At 46.1% G+C, this 17,269-nt stretch overlaps 2 protein-coding genes across 6 annotated transcripts in view; one reads left to right on the top strand and one right to left on the bottom strand.

Moving 5' to 3' along the window:
• The window catches only part of LOC126547209 (eukaryotic translation initiation factor 4 gamma 3-like), a 129,841-nt gene extending 114,189 nt beyond the window's left edge, over window positions 1-15,652 (bottom strand). For 2 of the 5 annotated variants that reach the window (XM_050195152.3, XM_072287164.1), the window contains exon 1: window positions 14,484-15,567. In XM_050195152.3, coding sequence (XP_050051109.1) covers window positions 14,484-14,619 — 136 coding nt within the window. In that variant the 5' untranslated portion in view covers window positions 14,620-15,567. Of the gene's footprint in view, window positions 1-14,483; window positions 15,569-15,593 lie in introns of those variants that run through there. The other 3 variants (XM_072287165.1, XM_072287162.1, XM_072287163.1) reach the window with 3 other exon arrangements.
• A 201-nt stretch (window positions 15,653-15,853) lies between these two features.
• Window positions 15,854-17,269, top strand: part of LOC126547327 (uncharacterized) — a 92,925-nt gene continuing 91,509 nt past the window's right edge. Inside the window, exon 1 of the mRNA XM_050195295.3 lies at window positions 15,854-16,065. Within this exon, the coding sequence (XP_050051252.1) occupies window positions 15,871-16,065 (195 nt within the window). The 5' untranslated portion in view covers window positions 15,854-15,870. The remainder of the gene's footprint in view (window positions 16,066-17,269) is intronic.

Genomic DNA, 17,269 nt, shown 5'->3' with positions numbered 1-17,269 from the left:
CGATTTCTTTAGTAAGATTCCCCACTTTACTTTTGCGGCATCGTCTCATTCCAGAACTCTTTTCTCCCCCCCCCCCCCCCGCACCCCACCCCAGACATCCACGGTACAAACATTTTTCTTATCGGAGCCCAGGCAGCCGACTCGCACTCTACCCAAATCACTGCCACGCTCCGTACGAATCGCGCCGAAGCGAAAACGCTCGCTGTACCGGATACCAGCGTTTCCCCAGTCGCTTCTCCCTTCCCGGGAGCCACGGCAGCAGCAGACGGCTCGGAGTGGAATGCCAGACGCAAAATGGCGGACGCAATAAATCCGCGCAGCAATGCGGTGGCAATGTGTTTGCTCGAGGGTAGGGCACTCTTAAGTAATGCCTCACCGCATCACGGTGAAAAACGAAGCATTTTCGGTGGAGATAACTGTGCAGACGCAATGATAATTGCAAAATCGGCAAGCGAGCTTCTCCGCGCATCTCGTCTGACCTAACCAAGATGGCGGCAGGGTGGAATCGTGGATGTTAATCACCGATGTAATCACTTCGGTTCACTTGAGCGCTCAAAACGCGCCCTTCGGCTTCAACAATGCTATACTAGCGAAGAGGGGGGGGGGGGGGGAGGGGATCGGCCATCTAAGGAAACGGGTAAGTTATACGCGTAGACAAAATCCTGCTCACGGAATTACGCACATCGCTCGTTTCCTGTGGTACAGGTCGCGAGTTCAAAATTTTGTCTAGATCTCCGCATACAGAAGACAAAAAAAAAAAAGAAAGAAACGTGCTTTGCACGTCGCAAGTCGAACTTTCGCGCATCGTGCTCTTTCACTGCTAGTTTCACCCGCACTTCTTGCTTGGTGTATAACGCCCAATCAGTATAGAATTTAGGTGGATAAGAGTGTAAAATGCTCATGAAAACTTCGCTTTGAACGAGACTGGTGGACTGAACTTTCCCTCCACTAAGAAACCAAGAAATATTAATGAAACGTTGATTACAACTTGTGCATAGAACGAAGGAAATATCAAGTGCTGCAAGGACAGACAGATTCCACACGTATGCTGTCTGAAAACTCGCATCAAAAATGGGAATCTTGATAATAAAGCTTCGGGAGCAACAGGCAGCTGATTTGCTTTCACATCACCGAAATAAGAAAGTATTCGCAAGTGGATGAGAACTATCGGACCCAACGAAGCATGGAGCATGGTAAAGACAAAAATGGCCCATTATCAACACGCCGATGGTCATTTTAAGCAAGCACCAGCTTTGTCTAATGCAACAAACAGCATATATATAAAGCTTTCCAACTTGCAGTCGCGACATCCAAAGCTATCCTGAGCAAATAATTCTTAACAGGCAGTTAGTTACGTATGCTTCTGAAAAGTGACAGCGCAACCCTACTGCAAAATCCCATATCCAATAATCCTATGTGAAACACATAGCATCCTACATATAATATGTATGTTCCTATACGTCATATTGGTTTACTGCATATGGGAGTTATGTAACCTTTCTTTTTATCGAAGCATTGAAATGCACCAAACAAGCATCACAGTTGCCTGCAGTTTTCTCGGACTGAAAACAGATATTCAGATTCCAATGTTTGCAAAATCAACTAAAAACCATGCTATGCAATGCTCAAAGCAATAAGACGACCCTTTCCCAGCAAAGTAATGGCGACAAAAAAAAATGCAGCTAACTCGAATTCCTTACTGTACTGCCAGAAAGTGACGAAATGCCTCTTAGCCAGGCACTCAAGTGCAAATACAGGTATACCTTAGTGGAAAAATAAAAGTACAAAATTGCGCAGATGGGACGACTGTAGACATCCTTATCTGCTGCCGCATAGCCTTGAAATTGCACCGGTCTCCAACCTCGGTCACATGACGCAGGGCGTACCCCTCTGCAAATTACACGAGCATTTGGAATATTTCCAGCTTGCCCCACTTAGGGGCGGAGGAAGGATTCTTGCCTGATGCATGTTTAATGCAAAAATTTCCACAAAATGTGCATAGACCCTGCTAATGTGCTTTATGCACGGGGTGGACAGAAACAATATGCACGCATTGACCTTCGTAGCTTTGCTTAACAACACATCGAAAACAGTAGTTTGAAATCTTCTGCAAGCTCCTTCCCAGTTACACTGACAAGATGTGCATTGCCTGCCATGTACATTTACATTTCCTAATACTTACTCGTACCTAGAATGTTTTGAATAGTGGTCTAATATGCACTGTCGGAATCAGACGGCCCTCGTCTTTTTCAAGGCAGATATATCTACATATCCTGTCGAAAGGGTAATTTAAGTGCACTATATGAAGAACTAAGAGCATGTAAGATGGGACCAATGCTGTGAACGATTAACCCTCTATGGACAAGGAATTTTTTTCATGTAGAATTTCGGTATAAAGTACAGAGTTTCTGACTAAATATTTTCTGCCAGCACTGAATGACAGGCAGCAAGCGTCACTTGTTGGTTTAGAGCAGTTAGAGAAGGAACTTTAGCATGAGACTGGCTTTCTTTTGAAAGCACAGACCAATGTAAGATCCCCGGTTGCAGTTGTATCACACACATAATGTAAAACAAATGCAATGCACACATATGGTTCACATTTGATGAGAGCTGTATGTACAAATTCAAAATGAAGCGATAGATGGTTCGGGGTAAAGCCCACTTCCAGTTTATACTGCCTGGTGTTGTCCTCCGCAAGCTTCTGCAAGATACCTTTCCTTTTAGTTGATTATGCTTATTTCCGGCTCATTTTACACGTATGGAAAACTCCTAGTATTTGTATGTGTCGCCCTTGAAGGGTTAAACAAAACAGTGGTGCTTCATCTGAATCAAGTTCAATCTCAACACACTCAAGCAGACAGGGAAGCACAAGTGCTACATGCCACGAATATTATCGGGGAACCTGGCACTAGTGCCTACACGTGCCACAAAAACAGGGCACCGGTCAAGGCAGTGCAGTAATGACAACCAGCCTCATCGATTTGTATAAACTTTTCAGTCTCTTGGCTTCAAGCACTGTTCTGTGTTTACTTTAAAGGAACACGCAAGAAAAATTATTTCACCTGTATAATAAATTAGCTTTCTACAATACCAGAAACACCATTCCAAGCACAAGATACTTGGCAAGCCAGAAAAGAGCAAAAAAAAACTTGTAGCACGCTGAAGCTTCGCCTGCAAGAGTGGAACGCAATGGCATTGAAATGTCCCCGACTGCTACTCACGCTTCCCAGCAACTACAGCTTATGCAACCGTAATGTTTACCTGGAAACGCTGGCAGCAAATGCTATGCACGAAGGCAAGCTTTCTGGCAGAAATGCGGCCACTTGCGTGAGCCAATCACGGAGGTAGTGCACAGCCACATCAAAAAATGCTTGCACTATTTTCATGTTTCTGTTATTGTTTCGCACTTTTGATATTTAGGTCCGAGTAGACTTAAAATTAAAGGCATGCGCTGCCAGTGTTTTGTTTCGTGACATGCGTTTGTGGGCTGTCATTCTCAAAATTCCGAGGAATAACTTTGCCAAGAATGTAAGACAAGGTATAATCAACTTTAGTGATAGAATGGTGAAGCACAATATAACCTGCACATAGCATATGTCATATAGCAAAGCATGGCATATACATATACCTAAATATATACGGGAATCTTCATTCATGGGGATGCCGGCGTCAGGCACCAACACCAGAACTGTGACACGGGGCCCTTAATGCTTTCACATTAAAAGGAAGGTCGGGTGACACCCCCAACACTGGAATTCCTGAACGAGCTCCCAGTCACATTATGGATTTTGACAGTCTGCTAGTGCCTAGGTGGCCAGGTAGCCAACGCGGCTCAAACACGGAAAGAATACTCTCGACATCCATGACGCAACTATGACATAGCAGTGTGGGGATTTCCGCTTCCATTTTCTCACTTAATAATGAAACTACTATCGCAAAATTAACGAAAATAAAATTTTCAAACAATACTTAATAAGTCTAAACTAATAAGTGTTTCTCTCTAGTGTCCCTTCAAATGGGTGCAGCAGGCAGAAATTTAGTATAGCTGCCAACGTCTCAACTATAGCATGGGGATTCAGTTGCTCTAATATACACCAAACAATTGTACCTTTTAAATTCAACTAGTACAAAGATCGCAGCAAGTGGCTTCGTGGTGCTTATTCTACCGCACAACTCTTTACACAGAACAGAAATTGGAGACGCTGGCCACGCAATAGCAAGAACTGCCGACGTTCGTCAGTCAGCCCGGTGCTGTGGTCGTACCATGTCGTCAAAGCTGGACCAACCATTCTTTCCAACCGCATTCTGTGCCTCTCCACATTTGACACAAGGGCCAGTACAATGTTAGGACTCCTACCACTCGATCGTATGTGACTAGTCTTGCTGTCACATCTCTCAAAGCAGAGTACCACTATTATCCTCCATCAAGTTCCTCCTTCCCTCGGCTTTCAATAAAACAATCAAAGCGTGGGACGTGACGGCTGCACATGGCTGACTGATCCGTGCATCAGTGGTTTCTGATACCGAGTAGCGACAACTTCCAATATTCATTATGTGCAGATGAGACCTGCTCAACACGCCTAAGGCTGCAATCCAATTGGCATGTTTTGTCTCTGTTTCTTTTTGGTCACAGTTAATCATTTGTTTCATGTTCTAGGAATTGAAGCCTGCCTCATACCATAATTACAGGTATGGCAGCTATAAAAAGAAGGAAAGAAAAATTCTGGCCGAGTGCTCTTTTAAGCTTTTTGCAACTAATCCGTCATTCAAAATTCAGTCTATGGAAAACAGCCTCATTTCCCACCTTTTCAGTCATCCAACTGTTCTTACACCATAAGGTATTTTGGAACAACAAAAATAATTACCAATGATGCAAATACTACAGCTCAAATAATTTTACAGGTCTCAAAACTATGAAAATGTATTATGTATTATGAAGGGATGACCAAAATACCTAACATTACCGAATCTTCCTTTGCCCTCAATAAAGTTTTAAATGTAGAGGTATACTTCAATCCCACAAAAGAGGAACATTCAGTAGCACCACTACTTTTGTTTAATTGCTGTTTATTTGAGGTAAACGCACACCTATTGTCCGAATAAATGTTTTGAAAACACTACACCAACATTATGGCAGAGAGCAGAGGTTTAAAACAAACCTTATACCCCTGTCACAATGGATGTGTTAATGCCATTCGAATCAAATGGCATTAGCATTGAATGACATTATTTGGCTGCTACACAGCGATATTTAATGTCATTAGCACCGAATGACTTCCGCAATCGAATGAGTTCGAGAAACTCATTTGGCTTCGCACTCGGAACGAATGTGTACTCTCAACCTTAGAAACAAAGCAAAACAGGTCAGAGCGTTTGCAAATTAAAAGCCGTACACGTAAAGAAATAACTTTTCTGTGTTCTAATGGACTTTTTACTTTAAAGAGAGAAAATATGTATGGAAGGCTGCCGCAAAATGTTGTTACTCTCTAGCTCAGCAGCGTCTGGCCGCCGCCCATGCCCCCGCCACTCTGCTCGTCGGCCATATTGTGAACACTCGGGAGCCTGGTTGCACGTTTTGGTTAATCAGGCATCAGCAAGAACTTTATGTGCGCTTATGCAAGCACTTTATACCTCCCTTGTTCTACTTTAGTAGCCACGCTTTTTCGGGATGATCCCCATTGGTATTTTTTGAGTGCAGAACCTCCGCGGGCGAACGACATTCGTTGCACCGAATGCCATTCCATTCGAATGACATTAAAACACCCAGTGTGACAGGGTTATTACCTATCTAGGCTGTGAACAAGTACACTTGCTTGGTGTAACAAAGAACACATATGCAGTGCTCTGTAATAACAGGTGTTAGCCTTGCCAGTCGGCTGTCGCAGCAGCCACACTTGCTTTACGGAGGTGATGTGAGGAACTAACCCACAGTACATCGCAAGCGCTACTAAAAGTGTACATCTATAATGCCATGCAGAAATGGACATGTAGACGCTAACAATGTTGCATAAAGCTTTTCAAGAATGGCTTGATGCTATGCCTTCTTAATTGAGAACACTAAGTGATGATGTGAAACGTGAAGAATCATTAGTACCAGAGTTCTGGAGCTTTGCGGGACTAGTAAAATGACATTTCCAACTATTATAATTTACTGCACTTGTTTTTACAAACCAGTTTCAGTTTTGGCACTCATTAAGGTCGATGCATCATGGCACTGATCCCTTCAACACTGCGAGCCCTGCCACTGCCACACAAGCCAGAACATGTACAGCACTCATTTCCTTTATGACCATCATCATCCCTTCTAGCCATAATTCTACACGTCAGCAAATTTCGCTGTGTCATGCCGTAACGATAATGTTGATGAAATCAGTTCTGACAATTTGAGATCAACTTCAGGGTCAATTTAAAACATCTTTGAGGTTTCCCTTAATCTTCACAGTTACAATGAAGAGTCTTCCTTTTACAAGTGTGAAGCGCATGGCACAGTTTGTACTTCGAAAATATGTCGGTACTCTTTAAAAACTCACACCACTTGTACAAATGGACATGCTCGATTCCCATACGATTTGCAGCCATGAAAAGTAGGTGGTGCATCGCAGAAGGTGCCGGCACAGCATGTTTCAAGCACCTGCTCTCAAACAAACACTGAAATGCAGGCCATGACATCTGCTTGATCGAATCGTGCAGTGACCGGACATGTGCAAAAGCTACACTGCGTGTTCAGCTTACACAACTAAGTTGTGTCCTTTCCATGCATCTTTAAAGTTTTAATGTGGTGCTACACAGTGAAATGATGCTTGCTAGACCCGACATTGCATATCAATCGATGAGCCCTCCAAAGCACAATACGCAGCGCCCAAAATGTGCTACGGACCATTCCAGCCATGTGGAAAACATTGCTACAAGGGCTTCGAAAGATTTCACATGAACTTTGGAGATCTTCATTGAGTCAGCACTCGCGGCGAAGTGGCTGCACCACCTCATAAAAACCTCCGCACAAATGACACCATGCCTGACCCACGCCGCAACAAAAACAAACAATAAGCAGGGAATGCACTATTGCACGAATAATCAAGGGCTGTCGTGCAATGCCCCACATGCTACTGCGGCATGTGTGGCGAGTGAATCAAACTCTCCTTGCAGCTCTACGTAATGCCGCCAAGGGAGCAACAAATGTCCTGCCATGGCATCTAGCATGTGGAATGCTGTCAAAAGAAACATGTAGGCCTAGGCCTAAGTTTCGGTCATGTGCAAAACTAGTACCAGAATCCTGCAACAGTTTTCTCTGCTGCTCATGAAACTCAGGCTGAAACTTTGATTCACCATCTGCCCTGCATTTAGTAGTGGCCTGTTCCAGTGGCATGTCCAATCCTACTACAAAACTAATTCTGCTAACTGCATCGACTGCAAAATAAAAAAATTCGTGAACCACTCCACTCTGTGAAGGTGGATGACCAGCAAAGCTGTTTAGTGCACCACACAGAGGTGACCCAGAATATTGAACAAAGCTACAAACATATTTATTGTCCCAATCTGTCGTCATCGTGGTGATATAGGTAAGCACCCACATTCGCGTATCACCTCTGTTATTAAATGTGTCCATGAATGGCTCATACCCGCTTAAGCAATGGCTCGTACTCCTGTAAACGCGGCCTCCCCATTAAGATGGATAAGTGAAATTCTACACTAGAATGATGTTTTTTTATGACTGCCTAATTTTGTATGGCGCATGCGCATGTTGGTTTCCTTCTCTTTTCAACCCCAGTGTTTCATTAAACTGCTGCTAGTCCCAGCATGTGTGGTTGTCTTCTCTCTTGTCTACACATCTTCGAAGGCTGGGTTTCGTTGTCAAGCTATGTACCAACAGGCGCAGCATCAGACTCTTCTATGGAATGATGAGTGGCAATGGAGCCAGATGTAGAAGACGACTATGCTCAAGCCATTGCTGATGATAGTTTTTTTTTGCACGACGGAATCAGCTGTGGAAGATGACGGACACACAAGCAGTTGCATTAGCGCGTTTGCGCAGCTGGCGCCGAGAATGCTTTAATAGTCCTTTTTGAAAAAAGTTGTACAAAACATTTTTTCAAAAACATCTGTCCTTACCCTTGTGCCTAGGACCTCTTTGGGTCCCACGTGTGACAAGGGTAGTTGAAGGGCACGTTACAGGTGCCGAAGTTCACAGGGTACGTGCCATTGAGCTTGGAACCTTTCTGCACTATCACCAGGACTGGCCCACATGATTTGTTTTTTTCATCACCTCGGACATATATTTTTCCATATCCTAGCCACAGACAGCTCCGCCGTAAAATTTGAGGCAATAATAATCTAGGAACAGCTGATCTCAGAATACATGTACGAAACGACCAACCTTTTGACACTGTTCCCAAACGAACTTTCATATGCGCTTTTACACAAATACGGTAGAAGCATATCGTAGTGACCTGCTGTATTGCATTTTCACTGATGTGTCACCATTCACAGGAATGCGCATGAGCCCTCTCTTTCTGCAAACCTAAGGTGGAGGTAATGTAACGATGGTGTTCCAATGGATCGATTTAATCACACAAGTGTTACCATGGCACTGCTGCTGCAAAGCATGCTGGTAGAAGCCCTTAGCTAATAGTAGTCCTTCGTGTGTTGGAGGGCAACTTGGTAAAAAAAGTGCGTAATGTTTGTACCATGACAAAACCATGGGATCGAAAGGCAGGGAGGTCAAAATAAGATTCTATGGAAGTGGGGTTGAAAGGATGAACATGCCCGATGGTACTCCGGTTCACTGGAAAAGTCCACAGATGTCATTCTCCTCAGCCTTTCCCTCAATGTCGCCTTGCACCACAGCAGTGAGGACTGTCATGTTGGTGCAGGAAGGGACACTTGCATATGCACTTGGAGAGTGGTGAAATGGTATTTTCCTTTTCGAACCTCATCAGTGGCTCCACATCAATTATCAGCCCGATCAGCCCCATGTGAGCAATGGATAATAAAGGAATAGGATTGAGCAAAAGGAATCCTTACATTATAAGGCCCCATTTTACTCAGCACACATCCCGCACAAATGTAGGCGGGTTGTGAAACACACAAAAAGCACAGGCTTGTCAGCTAGGTTCATTACAGAGGCTATGCCCATTCTTCTACGGCCATTTATTTCACAGATACCGCACTGTACCTTAACCAAATTTTTGTCACAGTGTCTACAATCACTACCAGGTCAAGAAAGTAGCAGAGTGCAGTTGCTTCAGCCTCTTCTGAAAGTGCATCCTGGTCAGGCTGAAGCTGCAAATAGAGTAACTTGCTGACATACCTCGTGTATCGCTAAAAATGAAACTTTTCTAGCATGTATTACAATTTTGCACCGACACTCCCTCACAGGTGACAGGAAATCGTCCACAGCCTGCTCTGTCAGCCACGAAGTTTGTTTCCATATTCTGCAGCAGCCACAGTCGGTTGCCATCAAGTAGTGAATCTGTTCTCACGTTTCTGGAATCTAAACATATGCTTACGTGCACCGCTGAAATGCAGAGTTTTAATCTCAACCCACCCCTATTGGACCCCTGTTGGCGACAGGAAATCGTCAACAGCATGCTCTATCCCCTATGGCAGGAAATTGTCAACAGCTTGCTCTATCAGCCGTGAAGTTAGTTTCCATATTCTGCAGCAAACGCAGCTGGTTCCCATCCATTCCACAGTAAATCTGCTCTCATGTTCCCTCAACTTAAACATTTGTTTACATGCACTGCTGAAATGCGGAGCGTCTTGTTCAAACCACCCCTATTGGGACCGTGTTGGCACCCCTGTGCGATAGACCTTTCTGGCGAATTTACACCTTCATGAGATGCCGCACACTTAAAAAAGTTTATGTAATACATTTCTGTTACATTCATTCAAGTGTGAGTACTCTTGTGGGCACCTTGATCAGTTTCGCAGAAACACGGGCACAAGTTAACTGTATTCAGAGTGATGACTTTGCTCCATTTCGTACGCAGTAGGCAACACAGCACGAAATTCACTGGTCTTGCAGTCATAGAACCTGCACATCTTGTGGCAGTGCAGTTGCTCTGCATGCACATTTTGCAGCGCTGTTGCACTTGATGTGCAACACTAATGAACTACTTCATGTGTGGCAACAACTTGTAAGCACAAGACTATGTCAAATTACGCATTATATGCGCACCTTAGTGCTACCGCTGGCTGCAGAAACATGTCGCTCCACTTTGTTTGGTGGTAAATAGGTTCAGATCTTTTACACCTTTTGTGTAATGGGTATGTCACATTTTCCAACAAAAACGACTCAATTTTACATCGAATTACACGACGCATGCCTGTATCTTTCTTCCATGTGCAAAGCTATTATTTTGTTGTGGATGCAAACACTAAGAGAAGCCTTTGAGCTTTGCCTGCTATGTATGAAACTGAGTGCACCCTCCTTTCAATCAATGCTACCATTGTGGCCGATTCTGGCAGTTAGGCTGCAATTAATTAATTACCAAAAAGGGTGTTCTGAAGGCGTTTGCTAGTGCTGACGCATGGTGGGTCACACACTTACCCAAATTGAACAAGTGATGCGCTGCGAGACGAAGACCGCGATATTTTTTAAATTGCTGCTTGGTTTTAAAAGTATGCTTGTGAGCAATGGTAGTAGCTGCCTACGGAAGTCGCACAGTCTTCCATGTTATCCTGACCCTCTCTGGTATTGCTCTTTATTAGGTTGGTAGCACAACGCTCGAGCACACTATGCAAACACTGGGTGCTAACCACAGTGCACCATTTGCATCAGAGTAGCAACGCCCGTCTAACAATGAATAGGATTCTACTATTCATTGTGCTATGTGCACCGAGTGTGCTACATGCTCATAGTGGCACACTGGAAATAAGGCCGAAACCCTCAATCAATAAGCCGACACAGAAAGCAGAACTGCGCAGACAATGCCCCAGTGCCATCTGGAAGTGTTCTAATTTAGCCTGCAAAGAGCTATGGAGGCATCAGCTGTTCACACTTACGTGCCCACGTGCAGAGAGGTAGGCCTCCACAAATGAACTCAACACAGCTGCAAACTCGCATAAAGAAACTTAAAGTCAAGATCACCCAGCTGCTATGTATGATGGCCAGAGCTAGCAGGCTTCCACTCAAACAAATGCAGGACTAATTAGGTTTGACGTCCGGAAGAGATAGAACCTCACTTTCGTTCGCAACACAGTAATCGGTTTTTCGAAAATCTACAGGTCTGTAGAAGTGGTAAGGGACCAGTACAACACAACAGTGGGTGCCTCACAAGTAAGCCCAAATTTACGTAACCAAACTATCAGTCAAAGATGTGAGAAAACACTTTAATGAAATATCAGGCAACGGACACACAGCTTCTAGCATGTGCATGTTTCAATGCCGTACTGAAGTGGGCTATCAAACAAGCCCCCTTTTGCAGCAACATTACTGAAAAACAACAATGCAAAGCTTCGCCATCACAAAGGTAATGAAATATGAGACTACTTTCTATGTAAGTTGTCAACTGACTTCATTTAAGAGACAGTACGTAAGGACTATACATTGAAGGAGCGCTTTATATTTACTCACACTAAATCCTCCCACACTACTAAGAATGCTGAAGCTGCTTGCAAGGTTGGACATTAAATGCATTGTTACCAAACAGCTCCTTGTTCGCGTTCCACACAACTGCCGCAACAAAGCATCGCGATAAGCTTTCCAACAACTACCTTACTACACGGTTAAAGAAAGTGAGCACAGAGCAAACTTTAGACCACTGTTGGAAATGGAATGCACTGCAATGAGCAATGAAGAGATGCTTTGGCCCTTAAGTACAAGAAATCATAGAAGGGGGGGAGGGGATGGTGAACGGGTGATATGCAAAGAAAGCCATCTAAAAGAGATGCTGAAGATACTGACCCCAATGTTCAAAGTACACGATGTCACGCCTTCCTCTTAGATGGGAGTAGGGGTCAAAATAGTTTTCCATCAGCCTGCGAGGTGCAACAAGTCTGCGCTGCTAGCAAGCACAACTCAGTGCCAGGCTGAGACAAAAGGACCCCCCCAGCTCCTCCTCTCCAACAAGATTAGGAAAACGGGGGTGCGCACACAGTGCTCTGTCTACACCGTTAACAAGAAATGACTCATGCCAGCACTGAACGAAATGCCCTCCACACCCAAGGTTAAGGATGCCCTCACAAGTATGCAGAATCGGGGAGAAGCTTCTGAACTTCTGATAAGATTCGAGACGACCCTACAAAAATGCTATACCAGTCTTGCCCCTCTGACAAGACAGCCTGGCACGAAACAAGCAGCTAAGCCTTCGAAACGAGGAAGAGGACTGATTTAAAAATTGTAACAGCGCTAACACATGCATCCACAAAGTAACAAGGACAAGAGACAACTCGCCCAGAAAGAAGTTTTAATGAAGAGGACTGCTTTTACCAAACAGCAAGGATCCACACAGCTCCGACATCTCAGATGCTGGTTCACAGAACAGCTGCAGATAACCCAAATGACAGAAGTGACCAGGTGCAGATGACATCTAATCAAGCTCATCCTTTTAGCATGCAGACTTATTTTTAATCTCTCTGCAAGCCTTCATCCTCGAGTTAGGTTGTGTTACATGAAAACTTTGCCTCAGCTGCTTTTTAACATTGACACATGTGGGGGGCATCGGCTCTACTACCTCTACCTGACTCCAACCTGTGCACAGGGAACAAAAGAGAATGAAGCACATATGGAATGCATGTTTCACACGTAGGACAAGCGTGCACTTTGATGGCTTTCTTCATGTCAGCATATCTGCCGCATATATGATGAGCATTCTTCGTTGTTCACTCAACGCCACAATGAACTAACATAATGGAAACAGTGATAACTGCGTGAAAAAATAAAAATAAATGCACGTGCTTGCACAAGTTGTGCCAATCAAAATCAAGATGCACATTAATACTAACACTTGCTTTAGTACTATTCCGATTAATGTTACGTGAAGCTATTTATGTTCAATATGGCCCAACTCGAAAAACACTAGAAACCGTTCGCCCAAAAGCATGGGTCTGGTAATTCGAATGCACTGCTGGTTACTGAACAGGTAATCAGGTCAAGTTTGTGAGAATAACAATTGGTTCCTAATGTGGCACGCAAGCAAATCACTAAATATTACGGCGGAGGGCGAAATTAGTTTCCAAAATAATAGTGGCTGCGGTAGTGTAATAGTGCACGTGTCGTCAAGCCCTGTGATGGGCAGCAGTCCAAGCAGTTTGACAGCTTCGAGTTCAATGACAGCTGGGCGCTTACAATTCAAAAATAACAAGTGGCTAGCCTCGTCGACGTTACAGGAGTTCAAACCACGATCAAGGACGCCGGCGCTAACCGATGGGCTGCCGCATTGACACATTCTTTCTGCGGGGAGTCGACAATGACCACGTCCAATCTACCGACCCCGATAAACGGCTTGCCCGGCTCACGAACATCGCAGAAAAACATCTCGGCTGGCGGGTTCCGGCCTCAACGCGTATCAAAAGCGTGCACAGACCGTTCGTAAACTCTGCGGCTGAAAACCGAATGTGTCTGAACAAGGCGGCACGGCCAAGGCCACGACTACAACTGAACGACCCCGACAGCTTCGAAACCCCCAAGCACAGCGGGCCGGTTTCCGGCTGTACGAGTTGACAAGAACGAACTGAAACTCGGCGTCGATACGTTTCGGGGCCCGGGGTTTCCAGCTCGGGGGAGACACGCCGAAGAGCTCATCGCGAGGCCACGGCGCAACCATTGATAGACCCGAGGAGGCGGGGTGCGGCCGGCCTTGGCCGGGTCTCATCGCTTGACCGCGGCTGCCAAAGCTCGAAGCTGTAGGCACGGGGACACCCCCGAGGGAAGATCTCGGAACGCCGCTGGCCCCCCGCGAGTTCGCACGCGTGACGTGAGCGGTGCCTCGTCTCCCGCCGACCGCGAGAGAGGCGTCCGCTGACCCAAATATTTGGGCCAGCGAAATCGCAGTCAGGGTCACCGCGCGGCCGCGTCCGCAAAATTCCGATCGCCGGTCGGTCGGGACCGAGAGGCACCGCTCGCCGCGAAAACTCCGAGACACGACACCGCCTGCGACGTTTTCTGCCGACAATTTCGCGGGAGTTCACAGAACTGAAACAACTTCCAGTGGCGCCGCGCGGTTTTTGGCGGCCCGTGAACCCAGATGTTACGCCGCCGACGTCGGCAGCCAAATGCTCGCCTTTGGGTGACACTGGACGGTCCGAAAGTGGCCCGCAAAATCGTCGACGTCGCAGGAAAGCCGCGTCTCGTAATCGGACGCTCCGGCTAAACGCCGGGGTGGCCCGCGAGGATAAAACAACAAAGAAAAAAGTCACGCTCAAAGCGACGACGGCGGGTCATGCGCCTAGGCCTAAAAAGTCGACGGCCCCTGCGAGCGTCCGCCGACCAAGGGGGAAAAAATATCGCGGAGTTTAGGGTTAAAAATGAGCCAAAGTCAAACCTTTCGGCGGCTCGTCGACACACTGCGGGTAGATCCGAGGCCCAAATCCGCGAAAAGGATACGTGTGAGGTCCTCTTGACTGCTGCGCTATGTTTGGCGAAACCCCAGAATATTTTGACTTCTGAGGTAGGCTCATTGCAAAGCGAGACAGGGATGGATTGGGGTCCTCATAGGTGGAGAGCGATGCCTCATACGGGTCGTTGCCGATCGCACACTCATAAAATAACCACTCTAGGCCCTAGAGTAGACATCAGAGCTTCGACATAATATCCACAAAAGCTAGAATTAATTATTTTAGCCCTTCGATTGGATGAGATTTTACATCAAGTGAACAATATGGCTGCCTTCGGCGCGTACCCACCGCAAGACGACGTATTTTTTCAACTTCCTGTCCGCGGTCCAACTTCCGGTCTAAATGTGTAGCGGTCGCTTCATACACCGAAACCAAAAAAAAAGTGCCGATTTGGGAAAACCTGTTGGACTGCACTTTTTTTTTATACTAGCGCAAAAATATGTTCACTGCTTTGAAGCATTAATATTTTTCAGTTCGACTTACCAACGCGAGAACGAGCGTGTACGTGGTATTTTTTTTTTTTTTCTTTTTTGTTTCTTCGTTATACCGTTCGAGGCGACGGGCTAGTGCCGCTCGTAAAACGTACGGCGTAGCAAGCTATGGCGATAAGCGCAGCTCGACGCATTCGCGCTACTGCGAGAAAAGCCGACATACGCAATTCGCCGAACGCCGACGTGAAAGAACTTGTACTTCTCGAGCAATTTTTCGACGCCGGCCAAAGTGCCACGAGACACCAGATTGACACGCGCGCGCACATGTGTCGCGCCGCAGGTGCGCGACGTAGCCACTACGGCATGCGGGCACGAAGGCCCACGTATGGCCAAATGCGATTGAGAAAAATCGTAACTAATTCGGTTTGTTGTCGGCAGATAACTGAGCCGAGGGCACTCGGCAAGGCGAACTACGGAGGTGCCAACTGCGCCGTTATCACACGTAACCCGCAACGTAGCGCCGCGAAGAGTAGCTTACACCGTTGAAACGAAACCCGAGAATCCAGCGTAACCTTTAGTAACTGACATTTTTCAATCTAAATTTACCTTTTTTTCCGTAGACGTGAAAGGATACGAGAGTCTTCTTCGGGCTTCTTCGACGCAGAACACGCAGCCTTGAGACCTTACAACGCCGGCGGATACGCGTTGATGCGCACGACGACGCGACGTCTGCTCGTCGATCCGGCGCCTTTCGTTACTTTGCACAGAGGGCGCCACGTACCCACACGCACGTGTCGTCTCTCGGAGCTGTTTTTCATTTCGGTTTTGTTGTGCTCTTCGGCGAGCGAGTGTGATGGCCCGTTTTCTTTTTTTTTTCCCCGCAATGAACTTGTCTCAAAAGCGGTGGAGAGAGCAGAACGCGAGGAGTGAGGAAAAAGGCAAGCCGCACGGCACGAGCATGGCTCGGCGTCGGAGTGAAGCGCTCTTCGTCGCCGTGGTTTCCTTCGTCGTCTGCTATTGGCGCCATCCGTCAAACGCGGCGGCTACCCCGGATAAAGATCTTCGGCCGCTGACGCAGGTAAGCGTTTCATTAGAGCACGCAGTAATTGGCTAGCTTGCAATCGCAGGCGAGCTGATTGCACCGAAAGTATGCAGGCTGCGTGCAGCTGTCGCTTGAGCGAATCGAAGTTTGCGGCTTCTTGAGTAGATGGCTCGCGCTATAGCGTGATTTCGATATCGCGGAAATTCGGTTCACTTCCGCTTACTCGCCTCGTTGGGTCTCTAAAGATCGTTTGCGATGTGTGCTAATTGTCCCGTTCGTCTACCGATTGTCACGCAGATGCGCAGGCATCACGCGTACAATGTGGTCCACTGTTGAAAGGAACACCTTAGCATTCCCTACTGCGAATGTGCACGCGTGAATATTTCTTCATGGCAAGTGTGGAAGCGCACGGCATTGCAGCAGACGACTTGTCGTGGGTGTTGCTGTCGCCCTGTACTGTGTGTTGACCAGCCGGCACAAAGCTGAAGTGTCGGCAAAACGCATCGCCGTGTTCCGTTTAGCGCTGTTCTTATTCGAAATTAATCCTAAGCACGGTTAAACTTATCCGTTCGGGCGAAAATGCGGCGGCATCGGAAAAGCGTTCTTCAAGTTCAATACATGGTCGCAATCTAGTGGCTTCTGAAGACTATGTCTGTCGTGTCAGTGACGGGAAAAAAAAAGAAGAAGAACGTGCCCTCTCCTCCCCCTTGTTCCTTTTTTTTTTCTCGTTATATTACTTCATCTTCATCCGAAGAGTGCTCTCCTATAGATAAGCGTACGCCTTGTCCAAGCGAATTCTGAGAATCGTTCTTATCTTGTCAGTGTCCGTTGCTACAGTTTGACGGCATTCAGTGCCGAGCTGACGCACCTAAGCGTGCGCCTTATCAGGAAGAATGTTGCTTTGCATATATTCAAATAACCCGACATAATATGTTAGCCCGAGTATCCATTTTTCGGCTGTATAGCATTGAGATGCACCATTTGATGTCCGTGGTACACATTTTCTGTAAAGAGGTCGTCCCTATCAGCTTCAGTCAAGTCGTTGCGCAATTCGTTCTTCTCTTTTGAAGCAAGAAAAAGTTTTACTTTGTTTCACTTGTTATCTTGATTTTCACAGGCAATAAATAGTCGACCACGAGAGTCACGCCCATATGCTTTTCCTAACGAAGTCAAGGCGGGCATAGGGGATATTAATTGCTGTCTTTAGTTTAAATGTAGAAATGGTAAGGTAAACAATTAA

This window comes from Dermacentor andersoni, chromosome 3, assembly GCF_023375885.2.
Source record: "Dermacentor andersoni chromosome 3, qqDerAnde1_hic_scaffold, whole genome shotgun sequence".
NCBI classification, from domain to species: domain Eukaryota; kingdom Metazoa; phylum Arthropoda; class Arachnida; order Ixodida; family Ixodidae; genus Dermacentor; species Dermacentor andersoni.
Note: the sequence above shows the minus strand (reverse complement) of the source record. Positions and strands in the feature narration are given on the sequence as shown.